General features: G+C 40.1%; 1 protein-coding gene across 2 annotated transcripts in view; it reads left to right on the forward strand.

The window, feature by feature from the left end:
- The window catches only part of RPS6KA3 (ribosomal protein S6 kinase A3), a 134,677-nt gene that overhangs the window by 104,045 nt on the left and 11,107 nt on the right, over positions 1-19,525 (forward strand). Inside the window, exons 15-17 of one of the 2 annotated variants that reach the window (XM_050936542.1) lie at positions 1,448-1,573; positions 8,801-8,890; positions 19,015-19,173. In XM_050936542.1, coding sequence (XP_050792499.1) covers positions 1,448-1,573; positions 8,801-8,890; positions 19,015-19,173 — 375 coding nt within the window. The remainder of the gene's footprint in view (positions 1-1,447; positions 1,574-8,800; positions 8,891-19,014; positions 19,174-19,525) is intronic. The other variant, XM_050936543.1, reaches the window with a different exon arrangement.

Here is a 19,525-nt window from a genome sequence, read left to right on the forward strand (position 1 = left end):
CAGACAACAGTTTGAATTTTAAACTGACAATGTCCCTTTAATTTATCTTTCTCAAGGGATTTGGATACAAGTATGAAAATCACCACATAAACTATAGCTACATTTGGTATATTTGGTTGGCTCATACGTGGACGATGACTTGATTTTCATAAACCATCATTTCCTCAATTTGCTTCAGAAAAAACTTGTGGAATTTGCCCATATAAAGGGTGTATGCTGTCAAGAAACTTAAACTGAAGAGAGTGGAATATGGATTGGAAGAGATTTTCTTCAAAGGGAAACTAAACGGGGTTGAGAGGAGGAAAGAGAAGAAAACATTCATTATTTTCAGTAGCTGCAAATGTAATTTGTAAAGTTGAAAATCATTTTTAATTGGGATAAATTCAGAGGGGGCTGAGCAAATAGGAGCAGGCACTATACAAATTGTCATTGATTAGCTCCTTTGTATCCTCAACTGCTGTTGATTTTAGATGTGTTGTAACCACTTGCCAAATCCATTTGAGTCTGTTTTCTGGCAAAGACAGCTTCACAGAAAACTTTATTTTTTAAGTCAAACTTAAAACCAGTTTGCTATCTTGGTGGGGTGGGGAGTTTAATAGAGTTGGGGCCATGTAGTCTCTTGGAGTTTATGCTGCGTATTGCCCTTCAGTCCTGAATCTCCTCCAGCAGTTTTTCTGCAACTTCTGCTGTGTTCTCTTTTCTTTGCACAAACTTGCAGATGGAGTTCTCTGTACTGCTTCCTCTTCTTGTAAACATTTCTCAAAACTTCTCTGCTCCCTTTCCTCTGTACCCCTTCAACCACTTCCTCATTCTTATTTCCCCTTTGCATGTGTGCAGGATACCCAGATGGCTTCCTGCTAAAGTCAGGCATCCTTTGTACAAACTCCCCTACTGCTTCCCTGTATCAAAGTGCCATTTCCTTACCATGCAAAACAGGCTGACAGTCACTCATTCTGCCTTTTATCCCCATGCTCAGATGACACTTCTACTTCCATTCCTACTGATGCCTGTAATTCCCATTGAATTTGATTGTATTCACTGTGTCTAAATTTCTCATACTGAGCACTGCATTTGGAAAAAAAAAAATTACCTTATTTTACCATTCATATTTTGGCAGATGAAACCAGAAAAAAGTGATATTTATTAAGATTAATGGGAAGACTTCTGATCTGTCTTCTGTTTCATATTATTTGTTTAAATTAATAGAGCAGGAATCCCAAATGTAGACTTGTCACAGAATGATATACTATAAATGGATGGGATTTATATGATTTATAATATATCTTATTCAAACAGATGGTTATGGGATTTTGAAAAGATTTTGACCTAACAAGATTATCAATTAAAAAAACTATAGGGAACAAATGTTTCTAGTTCCAATTGATTTGTAATGTAGATGATGTATATTTTTAAAGTTAATCATCAATTAATGATATTATTTTGGTAGCAGTTGCACAGGAACAGCATTCAGTTTACTGATGGATATGAAGTAAAAGAAGACATTGGGGTTGGTTCTTATTCTATCTGCAAGAGATGTATACATAAAGCTACAAATATGGAATATGCAGTTAAGGTAACCACTGTTAAACTCTTAATTGCTAACAAAATTGTTTTCTTCTTAAATGAATAGAAAAAATTGTGAATGCAAATGTCACATTCATTAAATGTCATATTTTGTTGCTATTTTAGTTTTTTTAAGTGTTCCCCATGAAACTCCTATCTAACTCTATTACATGCATGCTTCTGGGAGAGAATATACGCCAAAGAGACTGCATTACTAAGCATTATTACTAAGTATGTTATTACTAAGCATTATATACAAAAATGACAATGATTAGATTAACTTAAATGTAATTGTTTCTTTTTGTTCCAAAGTAGATATATAGATGATCACTAAATCCCTGTTCCTAGCTGTGCTGGTTGTGTAGATTAGTACCATTGCCATTTTTTTTTCCCCAAAGGGAACCTCAGCTCTGCATTTCCTTGCTTTTTGTTGGTTTAAATCATTAATATTTTAACAAGGTTTTTAATATATGCTTAAAAGCACTAAGGGAAGCTAAGTGAATCTGATCTAAATTTAAAAAATGTTACAGTAATGAATAAAGGGCAATAAAATTTGCCCTGCCGATGGGGAAATGGCAAAGCAGGAACAGAGTTTGGCAAACTTTTTAAAAATCTGTTATATTTTGACACAATTTACCTTTTAGAATTATAGCACCATTCAGACATATGGACAGAATTGTTCAGTTTGGTTTCACACTCATATAGTCTGATGTACAGACTACTCACAAGGAACCCTTGAATTCCAACAGAGGTATTTGTTTACTTGCCAGCAGTCTGGTTTTAGTCATAAACTAGATACGTTTTCTGTAAAATAAGATGCAAGATGCATTTGGGGGGGGAAGTACGTAAACAAATTATCTTTCATAATTTGAATGCACTGAATCTGAAATAAATGATTACCAAGCTGAATTTTGAATATTTCACTTTCTAAATTAAGTTCAAAATTTAAGTAAAATTTGGGAAAAAAAGTATTTTTTCCTGTGGTTTTTATTCCAGTAAAAACAGCTACTATATTTCCTGCACATTGTTTAAAAAAACATAATTTAACGGTTCCTACGTGTGCTGACAGACTCCTTGCATTTAAAGGCCCCAGTGCAGCATTTCTGCTGCAACAGCATTGTGATATGCACCCTTTGAAACATCCACTGGTAGCAATTTCTGCACAGCTGTCAGGGATTCGCTCCAGTAACATTAGCCTAGGTACCAGTTCTCCACTGTGTTTGGTCCAACCCATATTCTCTGGTGAGAGTAGTGTGGGATTGTTGCAGTTCACCTGACTCCACTTGAAAGTGAGCTCTTTGGATGTTGCAGCGCAATGCATTGCTTGTTAGGGTCCATGCCTCTAGTGATTGATACTTGGAGAACAATATCACTGTGCCTTGTTGCAGCTCTCCCCATCAGATAAATTGTACATGTTGCAGATCAATTTTTCTGCTGAAATGATTGATTCATTTTGGGGATCATCCTTCTCTCAGTTTCTTTGAAGTCCATGTTTTTCCATGGATACTGTCCAAGCAGTTTTCTTGCTGTGGCCAGCAATGTGGGAAAGAATATCACAGCCTGTCAGAACATGGAAGGAGAATATTGTTTCTGTATCTGCTTGAGGAAACACAGGCAAAAGCTTCTCTTAAGTAGTATGCACAGGAATGTTTTTTGAGTTTTTTGGGTGGTCCAGCCTTCATCTACAACTTTGCTGCAAGGCATTTTGTCATTTTGTGCCACTAACAGAAGAAGAACTTCAGTCCTGTGTGTTGACGTGTGGTTGGAACCTTCCACAACCCAGTTACCTCTGTAGAACTGTTCAGGTACTTCCAGAGGGGGCTGGTTCATTTCTGCTAAGTACACAGATCCCCATCAATCATAATTTGTGTGTTCATATTGGTGAAAGAACAGAAGCATTCTTTTGAAGGCATACAGAAGCTCATTGAGCTCTGAGGCAGAGGAGGAGGATACACACATGCTACCACCAGTATTGCAAATTGGTATGGTTGTCCATGTTGCTTAGCACAAACGATAGCATCTTGTCACAGAAACTTGCAGATGACAGAATAGACACTAGGTTATTGCAGTCTTTCTTAGCATCAGATTTTGCAACATCCAGGAGCTTCTCTTTGAGTTTTTTGTTGTGTTGCTATAGATAGCTCAGAAGTTGTGGTAATAAGAGTTGCCACACTGCCGTATAGAGTGATCTTGTAAGCATGAGTGGCTTTTGCATAATTTTTACCAGAAATTACATGCTCTGTCATTTGTCTACCTGAAATTCCATTTTCAGTCTACATGCTCAACAGTCCAGAATCCTGTGTATGCTACCCCAACATTTTTAGGAAGTTCACTGATATATGTAGACCACCTAAGCACGTAATCAGGATATCTTTACATTCTGGTAAAGTCCATTTTAGGTCCATCAGAGCAGGGAAGAGTGCTTGATCAACATGTTTCTGTTGAAAATAATTAGGACTGTTGATTAATTGCAATTAATTCACACAATTAACTAAAAAAATAAATCGCAATTAAAAAATTAATTGTGATTAATCGCACTGTTAAACAATAAAATACCAACTGAAATTTATTAAATATTTTGGATGTTTTTCTACATGTTCAAATATATCTATTTCAATTACAACACAGAATACAAAGTATACAGTGCTCACTTTGTTGTTTTTATTAGAAATAGCTGCACTGTACAAATGATAAAAAATCATATTTTTCAATTCACCTCATACAAGTACTGTAGTGCAATCTCTTTATCATGAAAGTGCAACTTACAAATGTAGGTTTTTTGTTACATAACTGCACTCAAAAACAAAACAGTGTAAACTTTAGAGCCTGCAAGTCCACTCAGTCCTACTTCTTGTTCAGCCATTTGCTAAGAGAAATAAGTCTGTTTTCCTTCATGGGAGATAACGTTGCCCACTCCTAATTACATTGTCACCTGAAAGTGAGAACAGGCATTCACATGACACTGTTGTAGCAGGCATCACAAGAGATTTATGTGCCAGATACGCTTAAGATTCATATGCCTCTTCATGCTTCGGCCATCGTTCCAGAGGACATGCTTCCATGCCAATGACGCTTGTTAAAAAAACAATGCATTAATTAAATTTGTGATTGAACTTCTTGAGGGAGAATTGTATGTCTCTTGCTCTGTTTTACCCGCATTCTGCCATATATTTCATATGCTGGAACATCATCCGAGACTGCTATAACATGTTGTTTGTTTTAAGAACACTTTCATTGCAAATTTGACAAAATGCAAAGAAGATACCAATGTGAAATTTCTAAAGATAGCTACAGCACTCTACCCAAGGTTTAAGAATCTGAAGTTCCAAGTTCCAGAATCTGAGAGGGATGAGGTGTGGAGCATACTTTCAGAAGTCTTAAAAGCACAACACTCCAATGCAGAAATTACAAAACCCAAACCACCAAAAAAGAAAATCAACCTTCTGCTGTTGGCATCTGTCTCACGATGATGAAAATGAACATGCGTTGGTCTACACTGCTTTGGATAGTTATCAAGTAGAACCCGTCATTAACATGGACGCATGTCTCCTGGAATGGTGGTTGAAGCATGAAGGACATATGAATCCTACATTTGTAAGTTCACCTTTCATGATAGGGATTTCACTACACTACTTGTATTAGGTGAATTGAAAAATACGATTTCTTTTGTTTTTTACAGTAAAAATATTTGTAATCCAATAAAGTGAGCACTGTACACTTTGTATTCTGTGTTGTAATTGAAATCAATATATTTGAAAATGTAGAAAACATCCAAAATTATTTAAATAAATGGTATTCTATTGTGTAACAGTGCGATTAATCACAATTCATTTTTTTAATCACTTGACAGCACTAAAAATATGTGACTTGTGCAAATTTTTTTACCGCAGTATTCAGTGTATCAACTTCATGAGCAGGGAGCCAAATGATAGGCATGTAGGTGTATTCAGTTAATGGTGAGTTATTGTTATTGTGCTTTTCATTAAAACTTGGCCAGTCAGATTTTGCATTTTCAAATTGATATTTGAGGGAAAGTGCCATACCCCGCACTTGTGTTTTCAGATCTGACTGGCAGTCATTAAACCATCTGCCAAGACATCTTCATTGAATTTTGGTTCTGCTGTATCTTCTGTGATATTAGTAGGAAAGATATTTAATATCTCTCCTGTACTTTGTTTGTGTTTTTTAAGTTAACAATGGTAGCCATGTTCTTTTTTGTTTTTACTTATCTTAAAATACAAAATTCAGCTTGGTAAAAATCCATTTTCAGATTCAACACATTCAGATTATGAAAGAAAACATCTACTAGCTTTTCCTCAGAAATGCTTTCTGTTTCACTAATATCAACTTACCTGGGAATTTGGTCTACTCTATCAGGAGTAGATCTGACTTTTTGTGCTTGGGTTACCAGGTAGCTTCCCTTGTCCTGAATAGCTGGGACAGCAATGTTTGCACTACTGTTCCTTCTCCAAGCCCTTAGGGACTGTTGTTCGGACTGCCTCATCTCCTTCTCTGTTGCTATTACTATCTGCTGCCTCTGCTGGAGCTCCTTTTGTCCAAAAAGTAGAGAGAAAGCATGAGGAAGGAAGGCAGCGGAGTGTGCAGCGGGAAAGAAGGATTCAGCTAGAAGCAATGACTTCAAATCCTCGTGCAGGAAAGGGATAAGAGATAAAAAGGAGGAGGAGATATTGAGGTAAACCTCACAACTCAGGTGGAAGGGAGGAAAGGAAGTAGTGCATCATGAGGAGGAGCAGGCTTATCTTCCTCAGTGGCAAATGGCAAAACTGAACCCACTAGACATTCTCAATTATACCAAATGTGAGTAGCAAGTCATTAGGCTTCCCCCCAAGAAGACAAAAGATAGGAGAAAACAGTACTTGTTAAAGGAGGGATGGTTGGTATAGGGCAATGTGATAGGTTTTGATAGATTCAAATAAGCATCTGATGTTTAACTGAAAACCCCAGGGGGTTTCTCTCTTCTGGTTTCACATGTCTTATATCTTCTTGTGCTGCACCCGGGGCTAGATCCACATAAGAATTTAGGTGCCTAAGTCCAGCATGAAGGCATCACTGAGATCCTCAAAACTCCCTCTCAGCTGCTGCCTAACTCTGTAGACACTTAGAGTCCCTAGGTGCCTAAATTTCCACTGTTAAAGCCCCCTAGGTACTTAAATAGCGGTATAGATGGTGAGGAGCTGCTTAGGTGAAGAGAGTACAGACACACCAGAACACTAGAGTATATACCCGACACATCTCTCTATATCCCCTAGCAGTGCTTCCTGTGTCTACTGGGTTTTTTTTTAGCAGTATAGTATCCCTCTGCCTTCCCTTTGGCAGAGCTTTTCCCTGTTGCAGCAAAAGTCTCTGGTCATGGGGAGGCAGTAGGAAAAGGCTTTCACAGCTCCCTGCTGCTGGAGCCTTTTCCTGCGGCAGCAAAAGGCTCTGGCAGCAGGGAGCTGCCAGAGTTTTCTCTGCTGCCTCCCCACAGCCAGAGTCTGTCTTTGCTGCAGTGAAAGGTTTCAGCAGTGGGGAGCTGCCAGAACCTTTCCTTGCTGCAGCCTGCTGCTTCCCCCTGTCGGAACCTTTCACTGTTGCATGTAGTTATGCAATGCAATGTGGACACAGCCTGCTTTTCACTATCACATGTAGCTTCACATACCTTATGTGGTGCCACCACTGTAAACAAGGCCTACGTTTCTGCCAGGGTGCATGCACCAAGCCCTAATATGATCCTCAAACTAGGTGCTGCCCTTCTTTCTTACGTGTGGGGTTTAATCCAATAGGCATACTCAGATCAGGTTTAAACGCACAAAAAACAGGAGGTGGTGGTTGTGGTGGTGCCATCCTTATAACTTATAGCCCAGTGGTTAGGATGATACTCTGGAATGTGGGAGACATGGACACAAATCCTGCCTCTGCCTGAGGTGGAGCAAGGATGTGAACATGGGTCTCTCCCCTCCCATGAGAGTGCTCTAATCACTGAGCTATAGAACAACCCACTCACTCTTTGGCTCAGTGTATATTCAGTTATTTGTATACAGTAGAAACTTAAAGCTTCAATAGAGAAACTGAACCCCCCTGCACCCCAAAATTCCCTAGAGCCCAGTGGATAGAGTACTCCTGTAGGAGGGGGAAAACCCAAGTTCAGATCCCTTCTCTACATCAGGCAGAGAAATTTAACCTGGGTCTCCCACATCCTAGGTGAATGCCCTAACCACAGATCTAAAACTTACCAGGGGATAGGTGGGGCAGTACTACCACCTTCGCTGGTGTTTGTTGCAGGGAACAGCTTGGACACCTAACTAGGAGAAGGTGCATGGCTGAGAATCCCCCAATGGAGATAAGCACCTCCCTGCAGTCAAAGGCGGCTCCAGGCCCCAGCACGCCGAGCGCGTGCTTGGGGCGGCAAGCCGCAGGGGATGCTCTGCCAATGCCACCAGGGCAGCAGGCAGGCTGCTTTCGGCAGCTTGCCTGTGGAGGGTCCGCTGGTCCCACAGCTTCGGTGGACCTCCTGCAAGCACACCTGTGGGAGGTCCGCCAAAGCCGCAGGACCAGCGGACCTTCTGCAGGCAAACCACCGAAGGCAGCCTGCCTGCTGTGCTTGGGGTGGCAAAATGCCTAGAGCTGCCCCTGCCTGCAGGCTGGAGTTAGGTGTCTAACTCACTTTGAGGGGTGAGCTTAGGACCTACCCTTCTCAGCATTTTTATTGACTAACTTAGGTGGTTCCATACTCAATGTCCTGGCTTATGTGGATCACGTTCTTAGGTGCCTGTCTTTCCTCATGAATTGTATAGGGAGTGTAGGTAGCTAACTCAGGGCTGTGGATCCCACTGGGTGACAGGGTGCCTAAAATTAAGTCCCTTTGTAGATCTAGCCCCAAGTGCCTAGTTGGAGACAACCATACTAAATCAGTCCAGGAATGTCGTCCATCCAGGATTCAGTAAAACATGGTAAGTCAGGGGTTTTATGCTTTATTAAGTGGATGGTTAAAGTATTATTTACTGCCATCTTCTTCACATTAATGAATGTGACCTGAAGAATCACCAGCATCCTATCCACCTGAAGAATTTTCCACATTCTTCCAAAAGATTTCTTCCTCTCTCAAGGAACCAAGTCTTGATTGTAGCCAACATCCCTGTAAACATTGGCGAGGAAGGTTGTGTATTTGTACAAATGAAAACATCTATTTTCAGTGTTTAGAAAATACTTATTCTTACAAACTTGCTGGGTCTTCTAGATTATTGACAAGAGCAAAAGAGATCCAACAGAGGAAATTGAAATCCTACTGCGCTATGGACAGCATCCAAATATTATTACCCTTAAAGATGTAAGTAAACACCAAAAGATGCATTTTTTGATTGGGTATTATAAAAAATGTTTTCACTCTTCATTTTGTATCTGTGTCAAAGAACAACGTGCATGTTTTAGATTTATCTAAAAATACTCTTTTGTCTAATAAAAAAAGTAAAATGGTACAACTTCAAATGTCTTAATATGCTTTTGCCAATATCCAATTTTAAACTAAAATAGGTAATTGTTAAAAATAGTCATTTTTATTTGAGGCACTCAAATTAGTAGATAGTTTATTAATATACAATAAAATATTAATCACAATCTGAAATTGCTAGTTAAAAGAAAAATGTCACTGTATAATGTAAGAGACAAGATGAAGGGAAGGGATAGGAGGGAAAATTGTTAAAGGTCCAGCAGTGGTAATTCAAAAACACTTCAGGAGTATAGAAGTAATTAGGTGTTCTTCAAAGTGGGAAGAGATGAACTAGTATGGATTTATGCGGGAGTATGTTCTGTTCCATCTAGGTTCTTATACCATGCTCATTTCCATAGCAGCACACACATGGCCCAGTCCAACAGAGACATGGCTGTCTGCCAACCTAAGGCACGATTTGTGCAATCCCTAGATGATATTTGGTATTCAGTGTAAAGAATGTAAAGTGGGTGTAATATCTTCACAGTTGCTTAAACCACTGAACAGATTTGCTGTTATGGTCTGAACAAGCTGCAAGCGATAAAGAAACCTTGCTGTAAGCCCATTTAAGAGGGAACTACAGTAAGTGAGCCATGTGGTTACAAGGAAATGTATACAGGTGAACGGTAATTGGGATAAAATGCAACATGGTTTTACAAAAGGTAGATCATGCAGGACCAAACAGATCTCCTTCTTTGAGAAGATAACTGATTTTTTAGATGAAGGAAATGTAATAGATCTAATCTACCTGGATTTCAGTAAGACCTTTGTTGCAGTTCAGCACAGAGGAAAGTGATTTTATTCAAGTATTTTCTGAGTCCAGGAAAGAATGGCGGATGTAGACAGCTATTAGATCTCAGATGTCTGAACAACTATGTGAAACAGCAGAAATTCAGCATGGTGATCCTCACAGCTATAATCCCCTCTCTCATTTCTGTGGATTGGTTTGTGACTGTCGACTTTCAAGATGCCAATTTTGATGTTGCAGTTCACTGAGGTTTCTTCATTTTTGTAGTCAGTCACAGCCAGAAGGATATTCTCAGAGATCATGGTGGTCGTAGCTGACCACCTTCATCATTTAGAGATAATTGTCTTCTCTTACCTCAACGTTCGGTTGTTCAGGTGTTACCCAGGGTTCTTTCAACCCATAGCTCTTCGTAACTTTTACTCTGTGCAAGGTGGTGTCAGGAAATAAATCAGAGGAGACATGTCCGTCCGACCGATAGATGGCTGGCACAAACAGGACAACGCAAGAGTGCTTTCACTTAAAGCTAAACTTTACTAGTCTCAAGCACTTACATACATCCGCAACAAGATTAGTAAAACACCCCCAACCTTGATAATTACCAAAGGTGAGTGTGGCTTTTGAGTGACACAGTGGCAGGCTTCTGTTGGACAAATCTTCTGTCTGCCGGAGGGGACCGCAAGGTGTATCCAGAGGGAGAGTCCAAAGAGTCCAAAAGAGTCCCCAAACGAGTCCAACTATCTCAGGCTTTTCCCCTTATTTATATATTAGTAATAGAATGACATGTCCCTTAAAGAAACCTTGTTAAGTAATGCATCCAATGAAGTGGGTATTCACCCACGAAAGCTCATGCTCCAATACGTCTGTTAGTCTAATAGGTGCCATAGGACTCTTTGCTGCTTTTACAGATCTAGACTAACACGGCTACCCCTCTGATACTTGTTAAGTAAGCAATTTCAATGATCCAGCAAGAGGTTCCTTCTGATTATTGATTAACCAGGTGTGGGTTTTTCCAGAGTCTGCAGCCTTGAGACCCCAATAGACATTCCTGAGGGTAAATCCTGCTCTTTTAAAATGCATGTATCAGCAACTTCAACACAATTCTTATCAGGAAGGACGCGGGGTCAAGCTGCCCTTGCTGTGGCACCCAAAACCCCCTCCCCTCCTGCCTTGGTCAAACTGAGATTGCTGAATGGCCAATTTACAGCTTGCTGACTAGGCCACCTTTTAACAATAAGCCACAGTGGTTTTAGGCATTTTACTGGTTTGCCAAAGTCTCCCCCTACACGGGGGCCAATCATATCCAGAGCTATGGTCAGCAATAGAAAGAATAATTTTGTTATTCCACAGACTAGCCATCCAATTAAATCTTGAGAAGTGTTCTTTAACACCAGAGCTGCGGATAGCTTTCATAGCAGCTTCTCTGGATGTGGTGACAGGCAGTGCTTACCTAACTACCAACAGATTTCTCACCCAAAAGACACTCAGGGATTCAGCTCAGCCCTGAAACCTCAGTAAGGAATGCTCTTCAGCTATTGGGGCATGTGTCAGCATGTGTTGTAATTCAAAATGCCAGGTTACATCTTCAATACCTTCAGTGATGGCTCAGGATAGTCTATATATCAAATAAGCACAGTCTGAACAAACAGGTGCGTCTACCCAAGTGGCTTCTGCAGTCACTCAGCTGGTGAAAGGACCCTTCTTCCAAGGACTGCAGGAGTCCAGTTTATTGAGAAGTCGCTTACCATCATGACATCATCAGATGCTTCCCCTTTCATTTGGGGGACACATTTGGGGCCTCTCAGTTCAGGGCAAATGGTCATCCCAAGAACAGTTTCTCCATGTCAAACTTCTGCAAATGAGAGCAGCCAGCAATGCTTGCTTTCACTTCTTTTTTCTGAGCAGATCCAGTTCAGTCAAGATAATGACGGACAATATAGCCTGCATGTTTTATATCAGTTGTCAGGGAGGGGCATGTTTTTCCTTCACTCTGTGCCGAAACAATAAAACTCTAGAATTGGTGCATAGCCAGACAGGTGGTCTCTCAGCGTCTTACCTTCTGGTTGTTCAAAACACCATGGCCAACAACCTGCACAGGCACTTCTACCAAAATTACAAATGGGATCCAGACTCAGAAGCTCTCAACAACATATTCTTAACTTGAGGATTTCAGAGGTAAACCTTTTTGTCGACATAAAAGTGCAAGAAATTTTGCTCAAGCATGACCCTCAGTCACTGGGCATGCCTTCCTCTTGTGGACAAGAGGCCTTCTTTATGCATATCCACCAACACCATTACTTTTGAAAGTACTGAACAAAATCAAACAAGACAAGTCCCATGGTAATTTTAATTGCACCAAGATGAGTTTGGTATCCTTACCTCATTCGACTTGCTTCTCATCTACCAATGAGACTTCCAACCCATTGCTGTCTGTTGTCTCAGCATGCTGGTCAGAACAGGAGCGGCACCAGAGTTTCTGGCGCACTAGGCAGAATTCAGGGGGCGGCATTTTGTGCGCTCCTCACGAGGCGTGCGGGAGCTTCCAGTTCTGCTCCCATCGTGCCACAAAAGAAGGACCCTCCACCGAAATGCCACAGGCGACAGCGGCAGTCATTGAGCTGCTCAATTGCCTGCCGCTGCTTTTTGCGGCACGTTGGCAGAAGATCCTCCTTCAGCGGTGCGATGAGAGCGGAACCAGAAGCTCCCGTGCGCCTTGTGAGGAGCGCACAAAATGCTGCCCCCCGAATCCTGGCGCCCTAGGCGACAGCCTAGGGTCACCTAATGGAAGCGCCAGCCCTGGGTCAAAAGCTTCACCCCAATCTAGAAATTCTGAGACTTCAGGTGTGGTACACCACTTGTATACCCATCAGCAAGTGTCTCCCATTCACTCTTCTCTTTCTACCATCCTTGACTAGCTGTTGGAATTAGACATCAGCTCTCACTATGAGTTCTGTCAAGGTTCACTTGGTGGCTATTACAGCCTTTCATTTGTCCATGGAAGATTTTCAGTGTTTGCTCATCCCACAACCTCCAGTTTCTCAGAGAACTGATTAATCTTTTTCCACAGACTAGAGAATCTACTCCAATAAGAGACTTGTACTTGGTTCTTTATTGCCTTATGAAACACCCCTTTGAGCCATTAGCTACATGTCCGTTGCTTCGTTTATCCATGAAAACAGCTTTCTTAGTGGCCATCACTTCCACCCACAGGGTTGGAGAACTGGGTGCTTTGATGGGAGACCCTCCTTTTACAGTGTTTCTCAAGGAAAAGGCATTATTCTGACCACATCCCAAGTTTCTCCCTCAGTGTCTTCTGAATTTCATATTAAGCAGACTATTCATCTTCCATTTTTTCCCCCCAAAACAACATCAGAGTAGACAAGAAGCTGCCTTTTGTACCCTGTATGTCAAAAAGGCATTAGTTTTCAAACTGGACAAAACCAAACTGTTCTGAAAGTCTTCTAGATTCTTTTCAATTGAAGACAGGTACAAAGGATGTGCATTCTCCACCCCAAAGAGACTCAAGATGGATCTCGGGAATTATTATTGCATGTTATAACTTTGTTGACATTCAGCCTCCTTCTGGAGTAATAGTTCATTCTGCAATGGCACAGTTTACATCTATTGCATTAATCAAAGACATTCCAGTTACTGAAATTTGCAGCACTGCAACCTGGATCTCTGTATGTACTTCCTCCAACCATTATATTCTGGTTCATGCGTATAGATCAGATGCTGCAATTGGCAATGCAATATGAGGATACTACTCAGGAATCACCTGAAGTGGAGCGCTCACAGGGGTATAGATGTGCATGTGCCCTGTGCCTTTGATGGGCGATTTTAGATATTATTCTGTTCGGCCCACAAATGCATGCTACACATCTTCGTTCCCTGTTCGGAGGACATACAGGGCTGCGCATGCAAACCGCTCTCAGTTCCTTCTCTACCACAAAGTCCCAAAAAGGAAATTCTGAAGCAGGGGGGAAGGAGGACAGGTAGAGGAGCACCCACAGGAACACACATCTTGAACAGCCTAAGTTACTGCACAAGGTCAATAACTTGAAGAGTCAAGTAGAGAGGGTGCTCCACTTCAGATCTCCAAAGAACTCTGGTTATTGCACAAAGTGAGTACTACCTCTCCCTGTGAGGACCGTTAGGCACATTCAGCTTAACATTGAATTGATTCAAAATGAAATGTTACAATGTATTACAACAAAACATTTCAGTTTTGGAATGCTAAAACAAAACATTTCAGCACTTTCAATTTTTTTTTTCACATTTCTACTTTCAATACAAATTTAGGATGAAAACAAATGTAGAAATACTAGAATTTCCGACAGGATGGAAATTCCAATTTTCACTCAGCCCTAGTTATGTTTCATCTTAAAGGTTGCTGCATTGGAATGATGGATAGTCAAGACATTGTTTTCCTTGGAATGCAGCTTCCTCAGATTTTGGGGGGAGCGTCTTCATTTTACAACACAATATATGCCTAACTGTGGGGGGAAAACCTTTCCAGCATTTTTCAGTGCAAACTACTTCCTGGGAATGGAGCAAACTATAAAGACACTTGCTTGGGAATAATTCACAGCCAAATGTTGAAGGTTAATACCCAATATTTGAAACACTGATTACTTTTACCCTTCTCTGCTGTTCAGCAAACAAGAGCCTTTGAGACCCTGAAGGCAACTATCAGTGTAGCTGAAGGAGGACATCCAAGCTAAGATTTGAAATACTGGTTACTCTTGCCATAAAATGTCCCCTTTTCTGTTTTACCTGAACTCGTATGTGCTTACCCTGGAAGAAATCAGCATCAGTTTTAGATCTGTAAAATTTTACCATTTTAGTGTCCAGAATTACTTAATTTCTCTGATTTTACATTTTGTATAACATTAAATGTCTTAACCCAAAAGAATTTAAGATTACTGTTTTTAGGTATTTGAATTAATTCATTCAGGAATTTACAATGAAATTTTTTTTTAACAATCCTTGCTCTCATAGACTCTAGGGTCAGAAGGGACCAATGTGATCATCTAGTCTGACCCCCTGCACAAAGCAGGCCACAGAAACCTCTGGGAGGAGCTCAAAATTTTGTAATTTGTGTTTTCAAAAAATCATGAACCTGTTAAAAGCTGGGGAATTAATGGCTAAATTAACCCTTATAGCTTTTTCTTCTGCATTTGGAAGCAGCCTTATTGAAAAGCATGCTTTCTACAATATGAATTTTGTAAAATTGTATTATTGATAAAGCAGATAAGTGGGGAAAAAAACAAAACCCCCTACCTAACTAGTTTTAACAATGCTGTAGTGTAGTCAAAGGTATAGAAATGTCACTTTTAAACATTTGAGTAACTAAACTTCCTTCACTTTGAAAACCAAAATTTGCTATGTTTATTAGCCTATACTATAAAATATAACAGTGTAAAATATAATTGCTTTAGAGATTTTGAGAGGGAAAAACATAAAAATAAGAGTTCCTCTTGATTCATTCATTAGTTAAATACACTATTTTATTTTATTAGAACCAAGGGTACCTATTTTAATTTAAAAGTTAAACAAAGGTAATTTCATCATTTTTGGCAGATACTATAGGGGCAGATAATGCTAACATTTTGAAAATTTTATATTGAATCATAGGACTGGAAGGGACCTCAAGAGGTCATCTAGTCCAATCACCTGCACTCATGGCTGGACTAAGTATTATCTAAACCAGTGGCGGGCAACCTGCAGCCCATCAGGGTAATCCACTGGCGGGCCGCAAGACAGTTTATTTACACTGACTGTCCGCAGGCACAGCCAAGCTACCAGTAGCCCCGGGCCAGAGGTTGCCCACCACTGATTGAAACCACCCCTGACAAGTGTTTGTCTAACCTGCTCTTAAAAACCTCCAGTGATGGCGATTCCACAACCTCCCTAGGCAATTTATTCCAGTGCTAAACCACCCTTACAGTTAGGAAGTTTTTACTAACATTCAACCTAAACCTCCCTTGCTGCAATTTAAGGCCATTGCTTCTTGTCCTATCCTCAGAGGTTAACAAGAACAGTTTTTCTCCTTCATCTTTGTAAAAACCTTTTATGTACTTGAAAACAATTATCATGCCCCTCATTCCCACCGTCTTCTCTTTTCCAGACTTAAAAAACCCAATTTTTTCAATCTTCCCTCATAAGTCATGTTTTCTAGACCTTTAATAATTTTTGTTGCTCTTCTCTGGACTTTCTTCCATTTGTCCACATCTTTCCTGAAATGTGGCGCCCAGAACTAGACACAATACTCCAGTTAAGGCCTAATCAGCGTGGAGTAGAGCGGAAGAATTTGTGATAAAGTTCCTCCTCTACCTTGGTGGGTCCTGTGCTTATTGGCAGATTTTGCTAGCCTCCGAGATCTTCCTGTGTTGGATCAGGAGTTGGGAGGGTTGGGGGGAACCCGGGCCCGCCCTCTACCCTGGGTTCCAGCCCAGGGCCCTGTGGACTGCAGCTATCTAGACTGCCTTCTGAAACAGCTACACGACAGCTACAATTCCCTGGGCTACTTCCCTATGGCCTCCTCTCAACACTTTTTGTCCTCACCACAGGACCTTCCTCCTGATGTGTGTTAACGCTTGTACTCCTCAGTGCTCCAGCAGCACATCCTCTCACTCTCAGCTCCTTACGCACACACCACTAACTGAAGTGAGAGCCTTTTTATACCAGGTGTCCTGATTAGCCTTAATTAATTCTAGTAACTTCCCAGTTTAGCTACAGGTGTCCTAATTAGCCTGCCTGCCTTAATTAGTTCTAGAAAGTTCCTGAGTGTTCTGGAATAGTCCCTGTTATCTTATCCAGGGAAAAGGGACCTGCTTAACCTGGAGCTAATGTATCTACCTTCGACAACTCTCTTGTAGCCATCTGGCCTGATCCTGTCACAAATTACATTGCGTGTCTTGAATACAACATTCCTGCTAATACATCCCGGAATGATGTTCACTTTTTTTTGCAACAGTGTTACACTGTTGACTTATATTTAGCCTGTGGTCCACTATGCCTCAGATCCCTTTCTGCAGTACTCCTTCCTAGACAGTCATTTCCCATTTTGTATGGGTGTACTTTGCATTTGTCCTTACTGAATTTCATCCTATTTACTTAAGACTGTTTCTCCAGTTTTTCCAGATCATTTTGAATTATAATCCTATCTTCCAAAGCACTTGCAACCCCTCCCAGATTAGTATCGTCCGCAAACTTTATAAGTGTATTCTCTATGCCATTATATAAATCATTGATGAAGATATTGAACGAAATCAGAACTGATCTTTGTGGGACCCCACTCGTTATGTCCTTCTAGCATGACTGTGAACCACTGATAACTACTCTTTAGGAATAGTTTTCCAACCAGTTATTCACTCACCTTTATAGTAGCTCCATCTAGGTTGTATTTACCTATTTTGTTTGGGAAGGCCATGCAAGACAGTCATGCAAGACAGCTTTACTAAAGTCAAGATATACCACATCCCCCCATCCACAAAGCTTGTTACCCTGTCAGAGAAAGCTGTCAGGTTGGTTTGACACAATTTGTTCTTGACAAATCCATGCTGACTGTTACTTATCACCTTATTATCTTCTAGATGTTTGCAAATTGATTGTTTAATTATTTGCTCAGTAATCATTCTGGGTACAGAAGTTAAGCTGACTGGTCTGTAATTCCCTAGGTTGTTCTTATTTCCCTTTTTATAGATGGGCACTGTATTTGCCCTTTTCCAGTCTTCCATGACTTTGCAAAGATAATCGCTAATGGTTCAGATATCTCCTCAGTCAGCTGCTCGAGTATTCTAGGATGCATTTCATCAGGCCCTGCTGACTTGAAGACATCTAACTTGCCTAAGTAATATTTAATTTGTTCTTTCCCTATTTTAGCCTCTGATCCTACCTCATTTTCACTGGCATTCACTATGTTAGTTGTCCAATGACCACCAACCTGCTTGGTGAAAACTGAAATAAAGTCGTCATTAAGCACCTTTGCCATTTCCACATTTTCTGTTATTGTTTCCCCCCCCCCCACTGAGGGAATAATGAGGGAATGATTTCTCTAAAAGTACATTTCTGTATAAGAGCAGGAGGATCATTTATTGAAGGTTTCTTTAAAACAAAAGCCAAATTTTGAAGGAGATTGAAGTTAAAAGCCCAAAGACGTGCAATAAAAATGAAATGTGGTATTCAGATATTAATGCTTTCAAAGTGCTTCTATGCAGTTTATAAGCTGCAGTACCCCCAGATGGTAAGATAACTGGTCTGCTGTTTCAGCAGAATAGAACGTAGTTGTAGCCAAGCCGTCCCAGGATATTAGAGAGACGAGAGGTGGATAAGGTAATATATTTTTATTGCACCAATGTCTGTTGGTGAAAGACATGAGCTAAAAGCCACACAGAACTCAAGAGCTTGTCCTTCTCACCAACAGAAGATCCAATAAAAGATAATCACCCACCTTATCTCGCCCAAATAGAAGCAGACCAAATGGACATAAGCAAAAACACTTAAACAATTTTTCATAGTGAAAAATACAGGATGATGTATTAATGGACTTCAATAAGCTTTTTAGAATAGTACATGTGTGCACAGTATCAAATTTTCCAAGAAATGGGATAGGAATTTATAAATGGACTTTGACACAATTAGCATTGTAACATTTGGAAATCAATAAAATCTAACAGATTGTTTCATGCAGTAACTGCAGTGTCCCCAAATTATTATGTAAGATGAATTTTGAAAAGTTGTTCTATAATGCCCTAAAACTGATGCTGAAATGGCTAATTTCTAGCCATTGCTGAACTTTTTTGTGGAATAGTTACTTCATTATGAAATTAGCTCTAATTCAGCCTTGACAATAGCAGTATTAGCTTATATCTACTTTACTGCATCGAGATCTGATAGTCATTTAGATATCAAAGTAGTAATCTGAGCATGCCTACATTTTACTCACCTGTTCTTTGTTTTCAGGCTTTTGCCTAGCAATTTATTGCATGTTATTCATTTACTGTACTTATTGTTTAATGGATAAAGTTTTGTGCTCATTTTGCAATTTTAAAATATTGTTCAAATAGGTTGGTTGGGGAGTGGCAGTAATTCCACAGGTTTTGTAATAAAAAGAATCCTTTTGGGTTATCTGCACTATATTGACATCCTTAGAGAAGGGTAATAGAAGAAAACTGTTTTAAAGACGTTTACATGCTAATTTATTTCATTTTTGTAGGTGTATGATGATGGAAAATACGTATATGTGGTAACAGAACTTATGAAAGGAGGAGAACTGCTGGACAAAATTCTTAGGCAAAAGTTTTTCTCAGAACGAGAAGCTAGTGCTGTCCTGCTCACAATAACAAGAACTGTTGAGTACCTCCATGCACAAGGAGTAAGTATTCTACTTGAAGAAAACATTTTAGAAATGAATTATCTAATATATACTGAAACACAATTTGAAAGGACAAATCCACAACTGATGCATTCTTCCATTATGTAAAAATTAAACACGTTTCCTATGCTGCACCAAACCTTTTCTCCAAAACTCTCAAACTCCGCATAGTTTCTGTAGCGGAAAGCTCATTTTGACAAACGAAGTAATTTAGAGCTGGGCAAGGTTGATGTGGTGATAGTTGGAGTCAAGAGTGAAAAATCTGTGTATTATAAAAGAAAGGAACCTGATGGTTAAGGACAAAGATGGAGAGTGACATTGGGAGCCAGGGAGGCCATAAGGCAGGAGGTAG

This window comes from Gopherus flavomarginatus, chromosome 1 (genome assembly GCF_025201925.1).
Source record: "Gopherus flavomarginatus isolate rGopFla2 chromosome 1, rGopFla2.mat.asm, whole genome shotgun sequence".
NCBI classification, from domain to species: Eukaryota; Metazoa; Chordata; order Testudines; family Testudinidae; genus Gopherus; species Gopherus flavomarginatus.